Source organism: Azolla caroliniana, unplaced genomic scaffold (assembly GCF_043228905.1).
Source record: "Azolla caroliniana isolate FFs.n. ecotype wild unplaced genomic scaffold, voAzoCaro1.0.p SCAF_12, whole genome shotgun sequence".
NCBI lineage: Eukaryota > Viridiplantae > Streptophyta > Polypodiopsida > Salviniales > Salviniaceae > Azolla > Azolla caroliniana.
The window spans coordinates 749,782-766,130 of NW_028230447.1; the positions used below are offsets into that span (position 1 = coordinate 749,782).

General features: G+C 37.0%; 1 protein-coding gene across 1 annotated transcript in view; it reads left to right on the forward strand.

Moving 5' to 3' along the window:
• The window catches only part of LOC147856712 (uncharacterized), a 53,563-nt gene that overhangs the window by 20,065 nt on the left and 17,149 nt on the right, over positions 1–16,349 (forward strand). Inside the window, exons 20-32 of the mRNA XM_087328866.1 lie at positions 1,055–1,186; positions 3,597–3,854; positions 4,670–4,938; positions 5,076–5,262; positions 7,400–7,831; positions 8,019–8,210; positions 8,328–8,747; positions 9,007–10,053; positions 10,578–10,739; positions 11,081–11,317; positions 11,493–11,660; positions 12,777–13,085; positions 13,185–13,535. Coding sequence (XP_087184992.1) covers positions 1,055–1,186; positions 3,597–3,854; positions 4,670–4,938; positions 5,076–5,262; positions 7,400–7,831; positions 8,019–8,210; positions 8,328–8,747; positions 9,007–10,053; positions 10,578–10,739; positions 11,081–11,317; positions 11,493–11,660; positions 12,777–13,085; positions 13,185–13,535 — 4,164 coding nt within the window. The remainder of the gene's footprint in view (positions 1–1,054; positions 1,187–3,596; positions 3,855–4,669; positions 4,939–5,075; positions 5,263–7,399; positions 7,832–8,018; positions 8,211–8,327; positions 8,748–9,006; positions 10,054–10,577; positions 10,740–11,080; positions 11,318–11,492; positions 11,661–12,776; positions 13,086–13,184; positions 13,536–16,349) is intronic.

Genomic DNA, 16,349 nt, shown 5'->3' on the forward strand with positions numbered 1-16,349 from the left:
AGCATTTAATGTGTACTTCTTCGCTTCTCTGCTGTGGGTAATCACTCACGTTTTTCTCTTTCCATCTCTTGTTATGTTTTCTATTGAGTCTAGATTCCCATCATTGATGTCTGTCAACCTCCATTCAACACTCGAATCACTTTTTTGCTGCAACAGTTCACATGTTGACTCTTTTTTTATCATATCTGCTCATTGGTTATGGAGTGCCTGCCTTAGACATATTGCTCCACTTTTTCTATATTATATTCTCTATAGGATTTTGACAACGAGTTTGATAATATTCCACAGACTCACCTGCTATGGTAGAATATGGGATAAATAGAAATGTAAAATGAGCTTGTAGGTTGCCCAGATCTAGGTATGTCAAGAGAGTGGAACCAAAATTTAGTGATGTCATAAAAAAATGAAAAGTTTTTGAGCTATTCTGTACATATTGAATACCCCCCCACCCACCTCAAAATTGTGCTTTACCTTAGAGGATGAAGAAGATTATGAAACATCAAGCAAATAATGTCAAATAACACTTCTTTTATTACATTGATACTGCCAAAAATAGCCATTTTTGAGGAAGGAAGCAGGCAAATGTAAACATTGATAATAAAATAACAGTATAAAGTAGGCCACATAAGCGGAAGTAAGGATTTAAAATGGGATTTTCATTTTAGGATAATCAGGAATTGCATCCTCTTTGGCTTTGGCCTCCAGAGAACCTTAATAAAACTTTCTTTCTGGAGACTAGCCCAAGTCATAATGTTCTTTCCTTGAGAAAGAAAGATGTATTAACGTCTTGTAAGTGGCCAAAATGGCATGTCTTGTAAGTGGCCAAAATGCATATGAGACTGAACGAGATCTTACATCTTAAAATGTTGGCTGATCTTGGAGAACAAGAAACCTCAGAGATGAATGAAAAGTGTTGAAGTCTATGGAATGTCCTTATTCTTTATGTATCCTTAGAAGCCTTTAGATCTCTATCTTCTGTGATTAGAACTAATGCAATGAGTATTCAGTAAAAACTATTGTTTTTTCTTTTATGTATTGATCTATGATGAATCAGGTGGTGCAACTTCTAGCATTGACAGATCTTGTTCGAAAGCCTTTAACTCAGCTAGCAAGATTGACACTTGGTGCGCTAATTGTCATAGATGTTCATGCACGTGATGTGGTACAAAAATTACTTGATGAAAAGGTGATATATTGATTTGAACCATAAATTGTACAAAGAAGATATATATTAACGTATTTTAAAAGGCCAAAATGGCCAAAACGACCATACAAGAGATTACATCTTAAAAGCTTCTCATCTTTGAGAAAGAAAGATATATTAACGTCTTTTAACAGGCCAAAATGGCCTATAAGACCAAATAAGAGATTACATCTTAAGTGTTGTCTCTTCTTGAGAACAAATCAAAATAAAATGAATATTACATAGTAAATATAAAAGTAAATAATATGAAAAGAGAATTAATGAGGGAAGTTGGTTTTTGGCACATGTGAGATCCTCAAATTAGGTATATTGTAGCTTTTGTCTTCGAAAGATCTCTAGCATAGGTCGATCCAGTATGGAGAGGTCTCCAAAGCGAGGAAAGCACGTGCTATTGCTATGACAAGAGAAGGAATCAGAGAAAATAACTAGAAATAATAAAATACACAGTAGGGGGATGACAGCTTATGCACTGAAGAAAGAAGAAAGAAAGAAAGAAAGAAAGATATATTAATGTCTTTTAAGAGGCCAAAATGGCCTATAAGACCGAATAAGAGATTACATCTTAAATGTTTTCTCTTCTTTGAGAACAAATCAAAATAAAGTAAATATTACACAGTAAATATAAAAGTAAATAAGATGAAAAGAAAAGAGACGAGAGAATCTGGTTTTTGGCACATGCGAGATTCTCAAGTTAGGTATATTGTAGCTTTTGTCTCCGAAAGATCTCTATCATAGGTTGATCCAGAATGGAAATGTCTCCGAAGCGAGGGAAGCACCTACGATGGCGGGAGATAATGGCTTTTATTTGTCGATGACAAGGGTGTCGAGGTCGTGGTCCATGGGGCCGGGGCCTACGTGCACGGCAAATTGCCATTGCCCGAGAAAACTACATTAATCAACTAAAGATCATAAAGTAAACACAATGGGCCAAGGGGGTTTTATATACAAGCCCTCAAGGGACTGCCACATTAAATGTGGTTAGTGGAATCTACTCATAGATATCCACTTGAGCGATTTTGTCATAAGAATATCTGATATTCTTTGACCACATTTTCACTTGACAACTGATTAGATATCACAATCTAGTTCTTTGTGTAAGCAGATAGTTTATACGGATTACAATAAAGTGTGCGCACACACTTTCTCACTTATTGTGGTTTTCTTCATAAGCATGTTAACATGAGTTGAGCTTGATTCTCAACAAAAACTGTTGGGACTCATAGCCATGGATGTGATCTCTTTTCTGTTTTCAGCTCTCAACTTTGGTAAATTGCCCACTAACAATCAACGCTGACACTGTTGGAAACCCAAGTTATGTAATTTAACTTTTTTTACCAGTCAACTCATCAAACTTGTTAGAAATATTGAGAATCGATTAGATAGGTATATAGAGTTACAACCACAGAGATGGATATATGAAAACAAAACTTCTATTACATATGAGAGTAGCTCACAATGGTAGTTCACCCATGCGCTCACACCTTAGAGCTTAGATGGGATTTGGACTAGCTCAATGCAAAATTAGTGGGGACTGATGATCAATCCAATCACTGTGTAAGAAAGTGGATTATATTCTATGTTTGGTCTGAGTATAACATTAAATGTGCAAGTCAGTTGATAGTAGTGGAGATATTCCTTTTCTGTCAATTGACTTGTCATTTAATATGACCCAACTCCTTAGATACAGGCTAGTGCTAGATAGTACTTATCTTGAAGTCAATGGCACATACTTCAATGCCCACAAAATATTCTAGTTGACTTTATTAGCCAATCCTATTACCTATTTCGCTCTTTCCTAAATCCATTGTGTCCTACACATCTACGGTTTCCTAGATTAACACCTTATCGACCCATATGGTCGAGTTGCACACTAGCCGCTCCTCATTTGGAGCGCTATCACAAAATGTGCACTCTAAGAGCACATATAGGGATAGATTTACAACTTGGGGCTGATCATTGATTATATATAACAAAACTTGGTAGTTATGTTTTCTTTTCAAATTTCGTGCTAGAAATCAATTAGTTGAAGCTTCCACATATGCTGTTTACTCCTTTGTTTATAACACTTCATTTCAATCACGACTTCTCACATCACCTGGCATCGATCTTGGAGTCCATGCAGATTTTTGAAGGAAAAAGCTTTAGTCTATCTTAATTTAGAATATTATGTTCTTAGATATCAAATCCTTTAGTACCCTGTGTGCCCCTGTGTGCAATTGTATTTATTCTCATTTGTCATTCTCAAAGATGAGAAAATATTTTATGATGTAATCTCTTATATGCTATTATAGGCCAGTTAGGCCTCTTAAAAGACCTCAATATAGCTTTCTTTCTTTCACAGTAGGAGAAAAGAACATGGGTTGTAATTTGTAACCCGTCTTTAATGTTTCAGGTAAAAGCAGTAACAGATTTTGAATGGGTAAGCCAGCTAAGGTACTACTGGGAAAACGAAAGTATTACAGTGCGAATGGTGCAGGCATCCCTTTCTTATGGTTATGAGTACCTTGGAAATACTCCACGACTTGTAATCACTCCTTTAACAGATCGATGCTACATGACATTAATGGGCGCTCTCCATCTTAATCTTGGTGGTGCACCAGCTGGGCCTGCTGGCACTGGAAAGACAGAAACAACCAAAGACTTGGCTAAGGTAATGCTTTATTTAAAATTCAAACTTGTTTCATCAGGAGTATATACTTAATCTGGGAGGAAAGGGAGTCCTTCATTTAACTCCTCGAGGGAGACGAATAGTGCCCATCAAGAAACAACTACTAGCATATGCCTGTTGTCTGCAAGATTATTCCATAGGATTATGAAGGATCTTCTAGGTTCTGTTCTTTCTAGAGTGGAAGATGGGGTTTGAAAGGAAACTGTATGACAGGAACAAAGGCAAGTTTCATTTATAATATCATTAATACATATTTCCTTGTAATATCTCATTTGGTTTTGTAAACCATTTTGGCCTCTTAAAAGACTTTAATATATGTATTTTTCTTTGAAATTTGTAACAATATCACCTTTATGAGTGGATTGAATTATTTGCCCCAAGTCTATTATATCTTTTATCATTTCTTTGAAAGAAGATAAATTTATATTGAAATTTCATCCAAGGGGGCAAATTCTTCAGGTGCGGGGCTCAAATTATAATATGAATAATGGGCGAGAACATTACAACAGTCTGCCTAACAGGAAATGTTTTCCACATTTACAATCAATAGTTACGTTTTTGGTGCCTCTTCTTTAAATTATTTATATACATACACCCTAAACCCTGGCCACAACTCCGATGTGCATATCTTTTACAAAAGGACATCATTTTATAATGTAATCTCTTATTCAGTCTTATGGCCAATTATGGCCTCTTAAAATTCGTTAATATACCTTTTTCTTTCTTTCTTTCTCACTATCATTTTGATTCCAGATGCAAAAAAATTGAATGTCTCTTTTTTAATATTGGACATTCAGGCTCTGGCAAAGCAATGTGTTGTCTTTAATTGCTCTGATGGATTAGATTATTTGGCAATGGGGAAGTTTTTCAAAGGACTTGCCAGTAGTGGTGCTTGGGCTTGTTTTGATGAATTCAACAGAATTGATCTGGAAGTGCTTTCAGTGATTGCACAACAGATTCTTACCATTCAACTGGCCATACAACAGAAGCTAAAGCGTTTCATATTTGAAGACACAGAAATTTCTCTTGATCCATCATGCTCAGTCTTTATCACTATGAATCCTGGGTAAGATAAAAATAAAATTCAATTTTTTGCTTTGCTGAAGAGAAAGAATTCTAAAGTGTTAAAGCATGATCATATAGGCATGCTATTTTGATTCATCGTATCTAGCATCAACTTAATATTATAGAAATTTCATGCAGGTATGCAGGTCGATCTGAGCTCCCAGACAACTTAAAAGCACTGTTCAGACCATGTGCAATGATGGTACCAGATTATGCTTTGATTGGAGAAATAAGTCTTTTCTCCTTTGGCTTCCGCAATGCAAAGCCTCTAGCCCGGAAGATGGTTACCACATTCAAGCTTTGCTCTGAACAACTTTCATCACAGGTTTGCATGGCATACACATTGTGTTTTCTTTCTTCTTTCTAGTATCAAGTTCGGTATTGTAAGTTGATTCTGAAGGAGTAGTTTGGCGTGCGATTGAACCTTGAAACAAAATGCCATATTCATGCTGTTTGAAGGCCAAAGTGGTCTAGGAGACTAAAAGGGACCGTTAACTACTGCATGGCCAAAACAGATAATAAAGATGGAAAACAAGAGAAGACAAAGATTTATATTAGAATAATGGAACACCAAAGTGCGATTACAACACATACTTTGATAAAAATGATCTTTAGCTGATATACTTCTAAGCAAGCCAAAATAGATTCAACTTGGTAATAAAATGAAGAAAATAACTTAGAACTCTCTCTAAAGTGAATATGGGCAGAGAGAAAGGGCTGCTGTTCATCCGGACAGGCATGTTTTTAAAAATGTTTCACAACTTTGGATCACATATAGACCCTCTGAACCCTTGCTGAGAAGGTACAACACCAAAAAGGAGAAGCTATTGTTTCCTCCTGAATATCTGCGCTTTCAATAATGTACCCTGTGCTCGGTTCATCCAACAAGTACACCATCTTGCTATAATAATTTATAATCAGGTAGATGGATGATCTGTCTAATGCTTTTGTCATTATCTTCCCAGAGAGGTCAGCATAGACCAATAATGCCTAGGGAGAATTAACTCTTGGATTCTTGCTGTCACTCACTCCGTTCTGGAGCATGTATAGTGGATATAGTCATACGTTGTGAAATTGTGCTCATCTCCAACTTCCGGAGGGACATCAAAGACATCCCAGTGCCTTAACATTATTTTGTACAGACAAAGTTTTATCACTAAAACCAGATAAAACTAAAGTAATGTTGTTCAACATAACTGAACCATGGGTAATGAAATCAGAATCAGAGTTCTTTTTGGGAGAGAAAAAGGTGGCATACACACGACCCTACTCATGCTTAAGAATAAATTCAGGGCCTCGGTTCTCGTTATGGGAGGTTGCTTGTGTTGACAATCAAGCTCAACACGTGTAAGAAAAGCACAATGTGTGAAAAAGTGTGTGAGCACACTTTATTGTAATCCGTGTAGTTGTCTGATATAATCAACCCCAACTACCCCACATGGCAGCAAGGCGCTAACAGGGTAAAATACTGCTTGGCAACATGTGTGCAAGATCACATGTTAAGCATATTCGACATGCGAAAACTTGAAGAAGATTTTTGCTTCTTGAACCACGGCCAGAAAACTTCAACTCCAACAGGAGTTGAACAATATTCGGCAGAGGGATATGTCCTGACGGACTATACCCTCTAAATCAAAGACTTGTCAAGCATGTAGGGCCGGGCCTCATCAACCATGGTCTCACCACCGGCTATCATCTCCCGCCATTGTTGGAGATTGTCATTCTTCAGGGACCTCTCCACTCTGGATCAACCTATGCTAGGGATCTCTTGTAGACAAATTACACTCTATTTGACTTGAAAATCTGATACATATAGATAACAGGATTATTTTGTCACTTCTATTATTATTTATTTGTTTAGTTAATTTATTTTGGTTAGATATTCTCAAAGACCAGATAACATGTTAAGATGTAATCTCTTGTTTGGTCTTATAGGCCATTTTGGCCTTTGAGAAGAGCTAATATATCTTTCGTTTTGCGGAGCCAACTAAATGTTCGTCTTCGAGTTTTCTTTCACACATGGCTTTCAAATGACTACCTTGTAGCGAACATCTGCCATGATACCAATAGATTTGAGTCTTCCCATATATGAATTCACTTACCTCAGAAAATTCTATGTTTGTTCCTGATCTTGATGAATACACTTTCAACATCCCTTAAATTCCTGAATCATCTCATTTGACTTCTCATATTTTTGTTCACTCTGGCAGCTAGGAGCTGTATGTCTGCCAATGCTTCTGCACTTGATAAACCAGTTCCCAATCACATGAGATTTATTCCTTGACATTCTCATTATCTTCATCCCTACAAGAATTTGACTTTTTATTTTTGGAAATAATTGGATTTTATGTGCTTTGTGGAAAGGATATATGTATTCATCCCAATAAGAATTTGGTTTGTTATTTGTAAGATATAACTGGATTTTATCTGTTCTGTGGAAATTCAACCGTCTGTTTTTATAGGATCACTATGATTATGGCATGAGAGCTGTCAAGAGTGTGATTGTTGCAGCTGGAAACTTAAAGCGAGCTTATCCTGATGAGAATGAAGATGTGTTGTTATTACGTGGATTAAGGGATATTAATGTTCCAAAGTTCTTGAGTCAAGATCTTCCTCTCTTTGCTGGTATTATTACAGATCTATTCCCAGGTGTAGAGCCACCGAAGATAAGCTATGATGATCTGCTTGATGCAATTTCCACTGTATGCTCTGAGCTGAACATCCAGCCTGTTGAAGCGTTCACAACGAAAATTATTCAATTGTATGAGACAACTATTGTAAGACATGGTCTTATGCTAGTTGGACCAACTGGTGGTGGTAAAACCATGTGTTATCGCACACTTGGAATGGCAATGTCTTTACTGAATCAAGTTGGATCAACAACATATCAGAAGGTATGACCTCCTTTTATGCATGGGCAGTTTCACATGCTAGAAAAGGAGAATCGAAGTTCTTTGTCATAATACAGAATTCGAGTACAGTATGAAAGTGAAAGCAATCCTAATTACAGAGGTGGACCATGTGTCAATTTATTAATGGAAATTCAAAGATTTGTTAAATGTGAATTTTCAATGTTTGCAGGTCAAGACGGTATGTTTAAATCCTAAGTCCATTACAATGGGGCAGCTTTATGGAGATTTTGATGCAAATACACATGAGTGGACAGATGGAGTCTTAGCTTGCTATATGCGTGAACTTGCAGGAGATCCATCTCTTGACAAGAAGTGGCTAATGTTCGATGGTCCTGTGGATGCTATCTGGATAGAGAATATGGTGCATTTCATTTGCCTTTGGTTACTCCATTATGTGAATAAAATTTCTATTGCGTAGTTATTGAAATAATAAAAAAGCAAAAACTGGAAATTAACCATTTGGAGAATTTTAATGCAGAACACAGTACTTGATGATAATAAAAAACTATGCCTGGTCAGCGGTGAAATAATTCAGATGTCATCAACAATGACAATGATGTTTGAGGTTGAAGATCTTGCTGTTGCATCACCAGCAACTGTCAGTAGATGTGGCATGGTATATATGGAGCCTAGTGCAAGGGGCATTGATGTGCTTTTCACCTCTTGGATGGAAAGGGTTGTCCCAGCTATGCATGTTCACACAGCCAAGCTTAGCAATCTTTTCAAGGAGCTTGTTGTAGGAACTGTAAGATTGGTTAAGAAGGCACTCAAGCAGACTGTTGGTACTACAGAAGATAACTTAGTTCTAAGTTTATTCAGTGTTATGGATAGTCTTTTATTACCATTTAATAAAGAAAATGGCCAGCTGAATGATGAGGAGGTACAGAAGTTATCACAAGTAAGTATTCATACTTCCTAGTTCCCTGTTGTATGGCTCCCAATTTCTACAAGCTAAGTGACGTCACGCATCAAATATTGAATATGTACTTTGTAAGAAGAAGGTATATGGATCTAATACAAATATTCAACTTTTCCATCTCGAATACAGCTGTAGAAACTGATCAAAGGCTATTATGGTCTGCAGATTTCATTTTAACTCCATTTCTGTGACTAGAGTATAATACAGTATTTGTAATATCTGTCTTGCTTTAATGCAGGTGATTGAACCTCTGTTCTTGTTCTCGCTGATTTGGTCAGCAGGAGTGACCTGTGATAATAATGGCCGTGCTAAATTTGATGCATACATTCGAGACACTATTGCTGATTTACATATGGAAAGACCTCCACCAGATGAATTAGATGTGTTCGGATACTACTTTGATCAAAATGCACTTGACTGGATTGATTGGATGCAAACTGTACCAAAATATGTGTGCAACCCTGAGAAACCATTTTCTGAGTTGATTGTGCCAACAGCAGACTCTGTTAGATCAAAGTTTATTCTACAGTCTCTTATTGAAATTGGCAAACATGTTCTGTGTGTTGGAGAAACTGGTACAGGAAAGACACTAGTTGTACAGGATAAACTTCTCAATGATATGGATCAATCATATGTGCCTATCTTCATCAATTTTTCTGCACGGACAAGTGCAAATCAAACACAGGATCTTATAGATTCTAAAACAGAAAAAAGAAGAAAGGGAGTTTTTGGTCCCCCTCCTACAAAGAAGTATATAATATTTGTTGATGATCTGAACATGCCACAAAGAGAGAAGTACTTTGCTCAGCCTCCAATTGAAATTTTACGTCAATGGATGGACCATAAAGGATGGTATGAGAGAAAACCACCTTGTGCCTTCCGTACCCTAATTGATATTCAGTTCGTTGGCTGCATGGGACCACCTGGTGGAGGCCGTAATATAGTAACCAACCGATTTCTTCGTCATTTTAATTTCTTATCTTTCAATGAGATGTCTGATGATAGCCTATTTTTAATCTTCAATACCATTCTTCAAGCCACTCTTAGTGCTAAATTTTCACAAGCAATATGGCCTGTTGGGAAAAATATCGTTCTTGGAACTATAGATGTATATAACTCAATAAGAAAGGAGCTTCTGCCAACACCATCGAAATCACATTACACTTTCAATCTGCGTGATATGAGTAAGGTTATTCAAGGTGTACTACGTGCTGATCCAAATCATACACAGTCGGTAAATTCAATTGTCTCTCTTTGGCTTCATGAAGGAATGAGAGTCTTCCAGGTTGGTAACATCATATCTCTAGTATGTGGAATTCAGTTTTCTTAAAGTAGGGAAATATTATTCTTGGATTAATTTTGAGGACAATAAACATAGAATCAATAACTAGCAAGCATATTACACTGTGGTTAACTTAAGCCAAACGTTCAGAGGACCATAAACATACAATCAATCTCTGTCTACAACATTACACGCATCCACGTTTGATCATAAGACCAAGCTTGATCATTAGAAGTGCCATAGGAAAACCTCATAGTGTGGACAATTTTATTTCCATGTTATGTTTGCATAGAACGTGGCCCTTGGAACTGTTTCTGTTTCTCTGAACACATCCTCCCTACTTTTCCTAGGGCTGCTTCTCTCATCAGATTGGTGATTTTGTAGTCTCTTGTTGTTCTTGGTAATTTCTGACAACTGTATATTAGTTTTTAAAAATTGATTTAAGGTCATGTATTACTTCCCTGTATCACTGGGATGTTTTATAGCTGAAGATTGAAAATTTTGCAACTGTGTGATATGCATTACAGGATCGTCTTATTAATCAGGAGGATAGGATTTGGTTCTCAGACTGCTTGGCAGACCAGTTGGAAAAGCAATTCAAATTACAGTGGAAAGATGTTGTCAGAAACGATCGTCTTCTATATTGTGATTTTCTAGTGCCTGGTGTAGAATCAAGGATATACGAGGAGGTTATTCCCTAAATATTGTCTAGTTTTAGTTTGTCATACAGGACATATCTGTTGCACTATCATGTGTATAAATATGCATCTACTTAAAGTTCATCATTTCCCCGGCAATAAGGAAATATAAGATACAGCATCTCTAAATTTTCTTATAGTGATATGAATGTGACATTTTTAGGCTTTAACTCACATACATTCAAACTACCAAAATTCTCGGTTTCTGATCATTATTTTTGTGGATGAAATGACGTTTTGTCTAAAATTCTGAAATTCATCAATGCATTGTGATGTTCAAATCTGTTTATACCCATAGGATTTTCCCTCAACCCTTTGTACTTCTGTACTAGGTTACTGACTTCGGGAAGCTATCTCAAGTTGTTGAACAATACTTGGAAGATTACAATAATGTTACAAGTACGCCTATGAAACTTGTGATGTTTCTGGATGCCATAGAACATGCTGCGCGAATTTGCAGAGTGATTCGACTTCCTCTTGGAAATGCGTTGCTCCTTGGAGTCGGTGGAAGTGGAAGACAAAGCTTGACAAAATTAGCTACCTTTATGGAAGACTTTGAATTGTTTCAGGTAAATAATGGGTTTCATTCATTGTTGAAGTTTTGGAAGAAATGTTAGTCTGATGCTGTTTTCATTCATTCAATGATATTTTTCCTGCTGCCTTTCTAATGTGGAGTAGATTTTCTTGTTCATTATAACCAAAACAAACTGAGACACTTTCTTTGAAATTGCCATGCTTCTACAGGTTGAGATAAGTAAAGGATATGGAAATAATGAATGGAGAGATGACTTGAAAAGAATGTTATTGAAAGCTGGTGTGGATGATAAGGAAATGACGTTCCTGTTTTCAGACACCCAGATTGTGATGGAGTCATTTCTTGAGGACATCAATAACATACTGAACTCTGGCGAGGCAAGTTAAATATTCTCTTTAAGACAGTTTTTCTTGTTGGAGAACTTCTCCAAAAATAGTAGTCCAGCTTTCATGGTGTTCTTCGGCTTATCGTCACTCTGGATGGAGAAAATGTTGTTGACATAACAATGTGAACCATAGCAATGTGATTATGACAAATCAAGATGTTAACTTAGGAAAGTGATGATAACAAGATGTGACAATATAAACATATTGGGCTTTTGTACAAAGTTAATTTAAATCCTGGGAAAGAACATTAAAGGTGAATAATATACCACACATGTCATCGTGAAGTTTTATAGGATGTATAATATGCTCCCATGAACACATTTTTGTACTTGGTACATTGTTTTACAGACTGAGTTATCTTCTTGCAAGTATGCGGATGCCACCGAAACAAGAGAAGAACTAGTTTATGTTAGCAATTCTTCTCTACCATTGCCATGGGTTTCGGCTATATGTTCTGATCCACACAATTGTAACAAGAACTAACAGACAACTCATCTATGTTTCCCATGGGAATTCCTACTCCTATTCTGCCTGTTAAGGTGGTGTGGAAATCCATATGATGTTCTAAATTGATTACTTTTGCTCTCACCTCTTACACCTTTTATATTTACTGTGTAATATTTATTTTATTTTGATTTGTTCTCAAAGACGAGACAACGCTTAAGATGTAATCTCTTATTTGGTCTTATAGGCCAATTTGGCCTCTTAAAAGACGTTAATATATCTTTCTTTCTGCAAACTCCATGGAATGGGGAATGCTAGGGAGTAGAATTGGGAAGCGATAGTAATGCCACACAACACCACAGATTAACACTGTTTACACAAGTTATCACAGAGAAAGAGAATTGGAATTACATTACACCAAATAAACATTATACCTGGGGCCCTTATATAATGTACATGGTGGGTCCCTATCCCATTCATCCAGTGTAATGTCTTATTTATTGGAATGCCTGATCTGCAGTCCCTACAATTCTAAAACTTGTCCTGCGGCTAATTAAGGTGGTTTTCTGATATATAAACTAAAAATGTGAATGATATAATAAGAACTATTTCTTGTTCAAATATTTTAAAAGTGGGATGATCAAACATTTATTGAAACTTCAGGTACCTAATATTTGGAAAAACGAAGATGTAGACCTTATAGCAAATGCCATGCGCCCATTCCTTCAACAAAAAGGCATTCCAGCAACAAAAATTGCACTTCAAACTGCCTTCCTAAGACGTGTTCGGCAAAACCTTCATGTAGTCATTTGCATGAGCCCCATCGGTGATGCAATACGCACAAGACTGCGGATGTTTCCTTCACTTGTAAACTGTTGCACCATTGATTGGTTTCATGAATGGCCTGAAGAGGCCCTCCGGTCAGTTGCTAGAAACTTTATTGCTGGAACACAACTCTTAGAAAATGAACAGGTAACCCTAATAGAAATCTTAATATCTTAATATATGGCCTCAAACAGGCTTGGTGCACTGTTGTGATGCAAAGAATAAAACGTGTCTGTTATATTGCAGATCAACACAGTAGTGGAAGTTTGTGTTTTCATCCATCAATCAGTTGAGCGTGCATCCAAGGAGTTTTATGATGAGCAAAGACGGCACGTATATGTGACACCCACAAGCTACCTTGAGCTTCTAGGAACATACATTAAACTTCTAGATGAGAAAAGAGAAGAGATTGGAAAGCTTAGGGGAAGGCTTGAGGTTGGGTTGGACAAACTTGAAACTACTGCACAAGACGTTGAGGTGATGCAAAAGGAACTTGTCCTCCTACAACCTGTACTAGAAACAACTGTTCAAGAAGCCAATCAGATGATGTTAACAATTGGTGAGGACAAGAAGAAGGCTGACATCACCAAGCAAGAGGTATGTGTTTATATATTTTATTGAGAACAGCACTGCCTATCTATATGCAATGTGACTTTGACTGTGTTCAATGCTACACAAGTTATCGTCTTTCATCAAGATCGTATTCAACAGGTTTAAATCAATGGAAATGAAATTGGTACGGCATGAAACCAGATTAGAAACATTTTTTACCTTCCATAACTAATATCTCATCTATAGGTGATAGAGGTGAGTTCAGTCAAAATGGAGATTCATAGTGTCTTTAAATAGGCAATCCCACCTTATTGTAGCAAAGGACTTCACAACATTCACATGTATGACAGCCATGTCCATGAGCTGCGATTTTTTGTACATGCCCGCTGCAAGTTCTCATGCTTGTCTGCTGAAACTCTAGTACATAATGCAATACGTGTTATAAGCTGCCTGGCCAAATCTTACTCCAAGGTTCAAAAGCATAAGGTATCAACCCTTACATTAGCCTTTCGGATGCACTGGCAATCACAGATAACTGATCATTCAATAGCTCCACATTTCTAACAATGTGCCAACGAGTCACCATAGGCCAAACAGAGGAATGGCAGTGATAATGAAGACAGAATACTAGGATACTAGTCACATGGGCTATACCAGTGCACTTTTGAAATTCATCATAGCCTCGTTCCACCACATAAACCAACTTCAGCTAGGATGTCCAATCATCACAACTTAACCCATACATATTAGTTTAGCACTTCCTGCATGTTAAATGTCTCCAAGCTGATTTTATCACAACCGTTAAGATCAAGATCATGGGGCCTTAGAAAAACTGGAGCCTTTATTTTTGCTTAGGCATGGATAATATGGGCGCACCTACATTTGTGATCATGATTTGTCTACTAGGCTGCTTTGGCCTCTAGTAGATGTTAATATATCTTTCCTTTGTTGTTTCGTAGAGAGATCTGCATTTCAGGAGTATGTATAGTGGGCATAATCATACAGATATACTATATGCTGATGATATTATGCTGATATTTGACTCTCTGAAGGGACTACAACGACATCAAAAGAAACACTTTAAAATCATTTTGTATGAACAAAGCTTTGTCCATAAACCTTGATAAAACTAAAGTGACGTTGTCAATGATAACTGTTAGATATAGCCAATTATCACCCTCAAGTTGTCAGTTTATCCTCATACGTATTCTCAGAGTGCACATTTTGTGATAGCATCTGAAATGAGGATTAGCTATTGTGCAAACCGATCATATGGGTCGATGAGGGGTCAATGTGGGAAGCTGTAGATATGTCGGACAGAATGTATTTAGGGATGAGATTGACTAGTCAGGTCAAGTAGAAGAATATTCTTTGTTGGCAGGTTAAGATGTTCTTAGTCTTGAAGTATTGACTTTAAGAGTACTGTCTAGCACTAGCTTGTATCTAGGGAGCTAGTTCATATTAAAGGACAAGTCGATTGACAGAGATGGAATATCCCCACAACTATCAACTCACTTGCTCATATAATATAACAATAAGTCCAAATATAGAATATAAATATTCACCCTCTTTCTCTTACACTTAGCTGTTGTAACTATTTTCTGTAGTCAACTAGTCCAGCTCCCATCTAAGCTCTAAGGTGTGAGCGACTTGAGGACTTCCATTGTAAGTTACTCTCATGTGTACTAGAAAGTTTGTAAGTTTGTATTGATAGATATAGATCTCTGAGAGTGCAACCCTATATGCCTATCTAGTCGATTTTCGATATTTACTTAGTAGGTGGACCTCTTTGCTGTCAACCCACACATATTTTTCTAACAATTACAAGATTAGAATCTGAAATATCCTACACATACCTATGAGTAACATTCAGAGGACCTCAGTTCTCCTTACAGGAGGCTGTCTGTGCTCAACTATCTTTTGGAACTATGTGCACATTGTTATTCTCCAGGGAGTATGCAAATGTACAGTTCCAAAAGTCATGAACAAAATTATTGCTATTTGATACAATTATTACAGCGACTTATCTCAATGGAGTAGAATCTTGGAGACCGAGTCTCTGCAAGGGAAATAACTAAGATTTGGAGAAACCTTTACGCTCAATGATTGCCTATGTGATAAGGAGCAAAGAATTGGTACTCCATGATATAATTCAGGTGGAGATGGGAGCAGCCCCAAAAATCATTGAGGCTCTCTAAACAAATGAACTCAGGGTTGGCACTTGTGTTGTCAAAACAACTTGCTGAATAGGCAGATAATCCTTGTTGGTATGCTGAAACACAACACAGTACACGGTGATCAGAACTTTAATGCAAAAATCAAACTGGATCATGTCCACAATATCTCTTGGTAGGAAGATATCGGAGGATGATTTTTCATGATATCGGAAGATATCATGAAGCCCTCTTATGTGTATATAAACACACACCACTGGAAAGGTTATATTCAAGAAAATAATTAAATAATCAAAGTGTCAACTCTAAAACGTTTAAACCACAGATTCAAACCTTTTAAACCAGAAACCATTAAGCCGATAAAAGTTCAAACCAAACCGTTGACCCCCATTCCGAACTGTTCACAAAAATCTGCACTTGAACCGCACTGTTTAAGCTGTTGAACCTTAGTTTCATGGTTCGTGGTTTGGTTCGGTTCAAACCGAACAGTTGCCGATTGCTATCAGTATCCCATGATATGATCTGAGCGGGGATTGGAGCAGCACCAATAGTGAGTGAGGCATTATTTTCATCGATGACGGGTATCCAATAGTTTTGGGAAAGGCACTCAAAACAGATAATTAGATCATCCAAACAGCTGGCTGAAACGGAGATAATCATTGTTCGCATGAAGAAATGCAAGAAT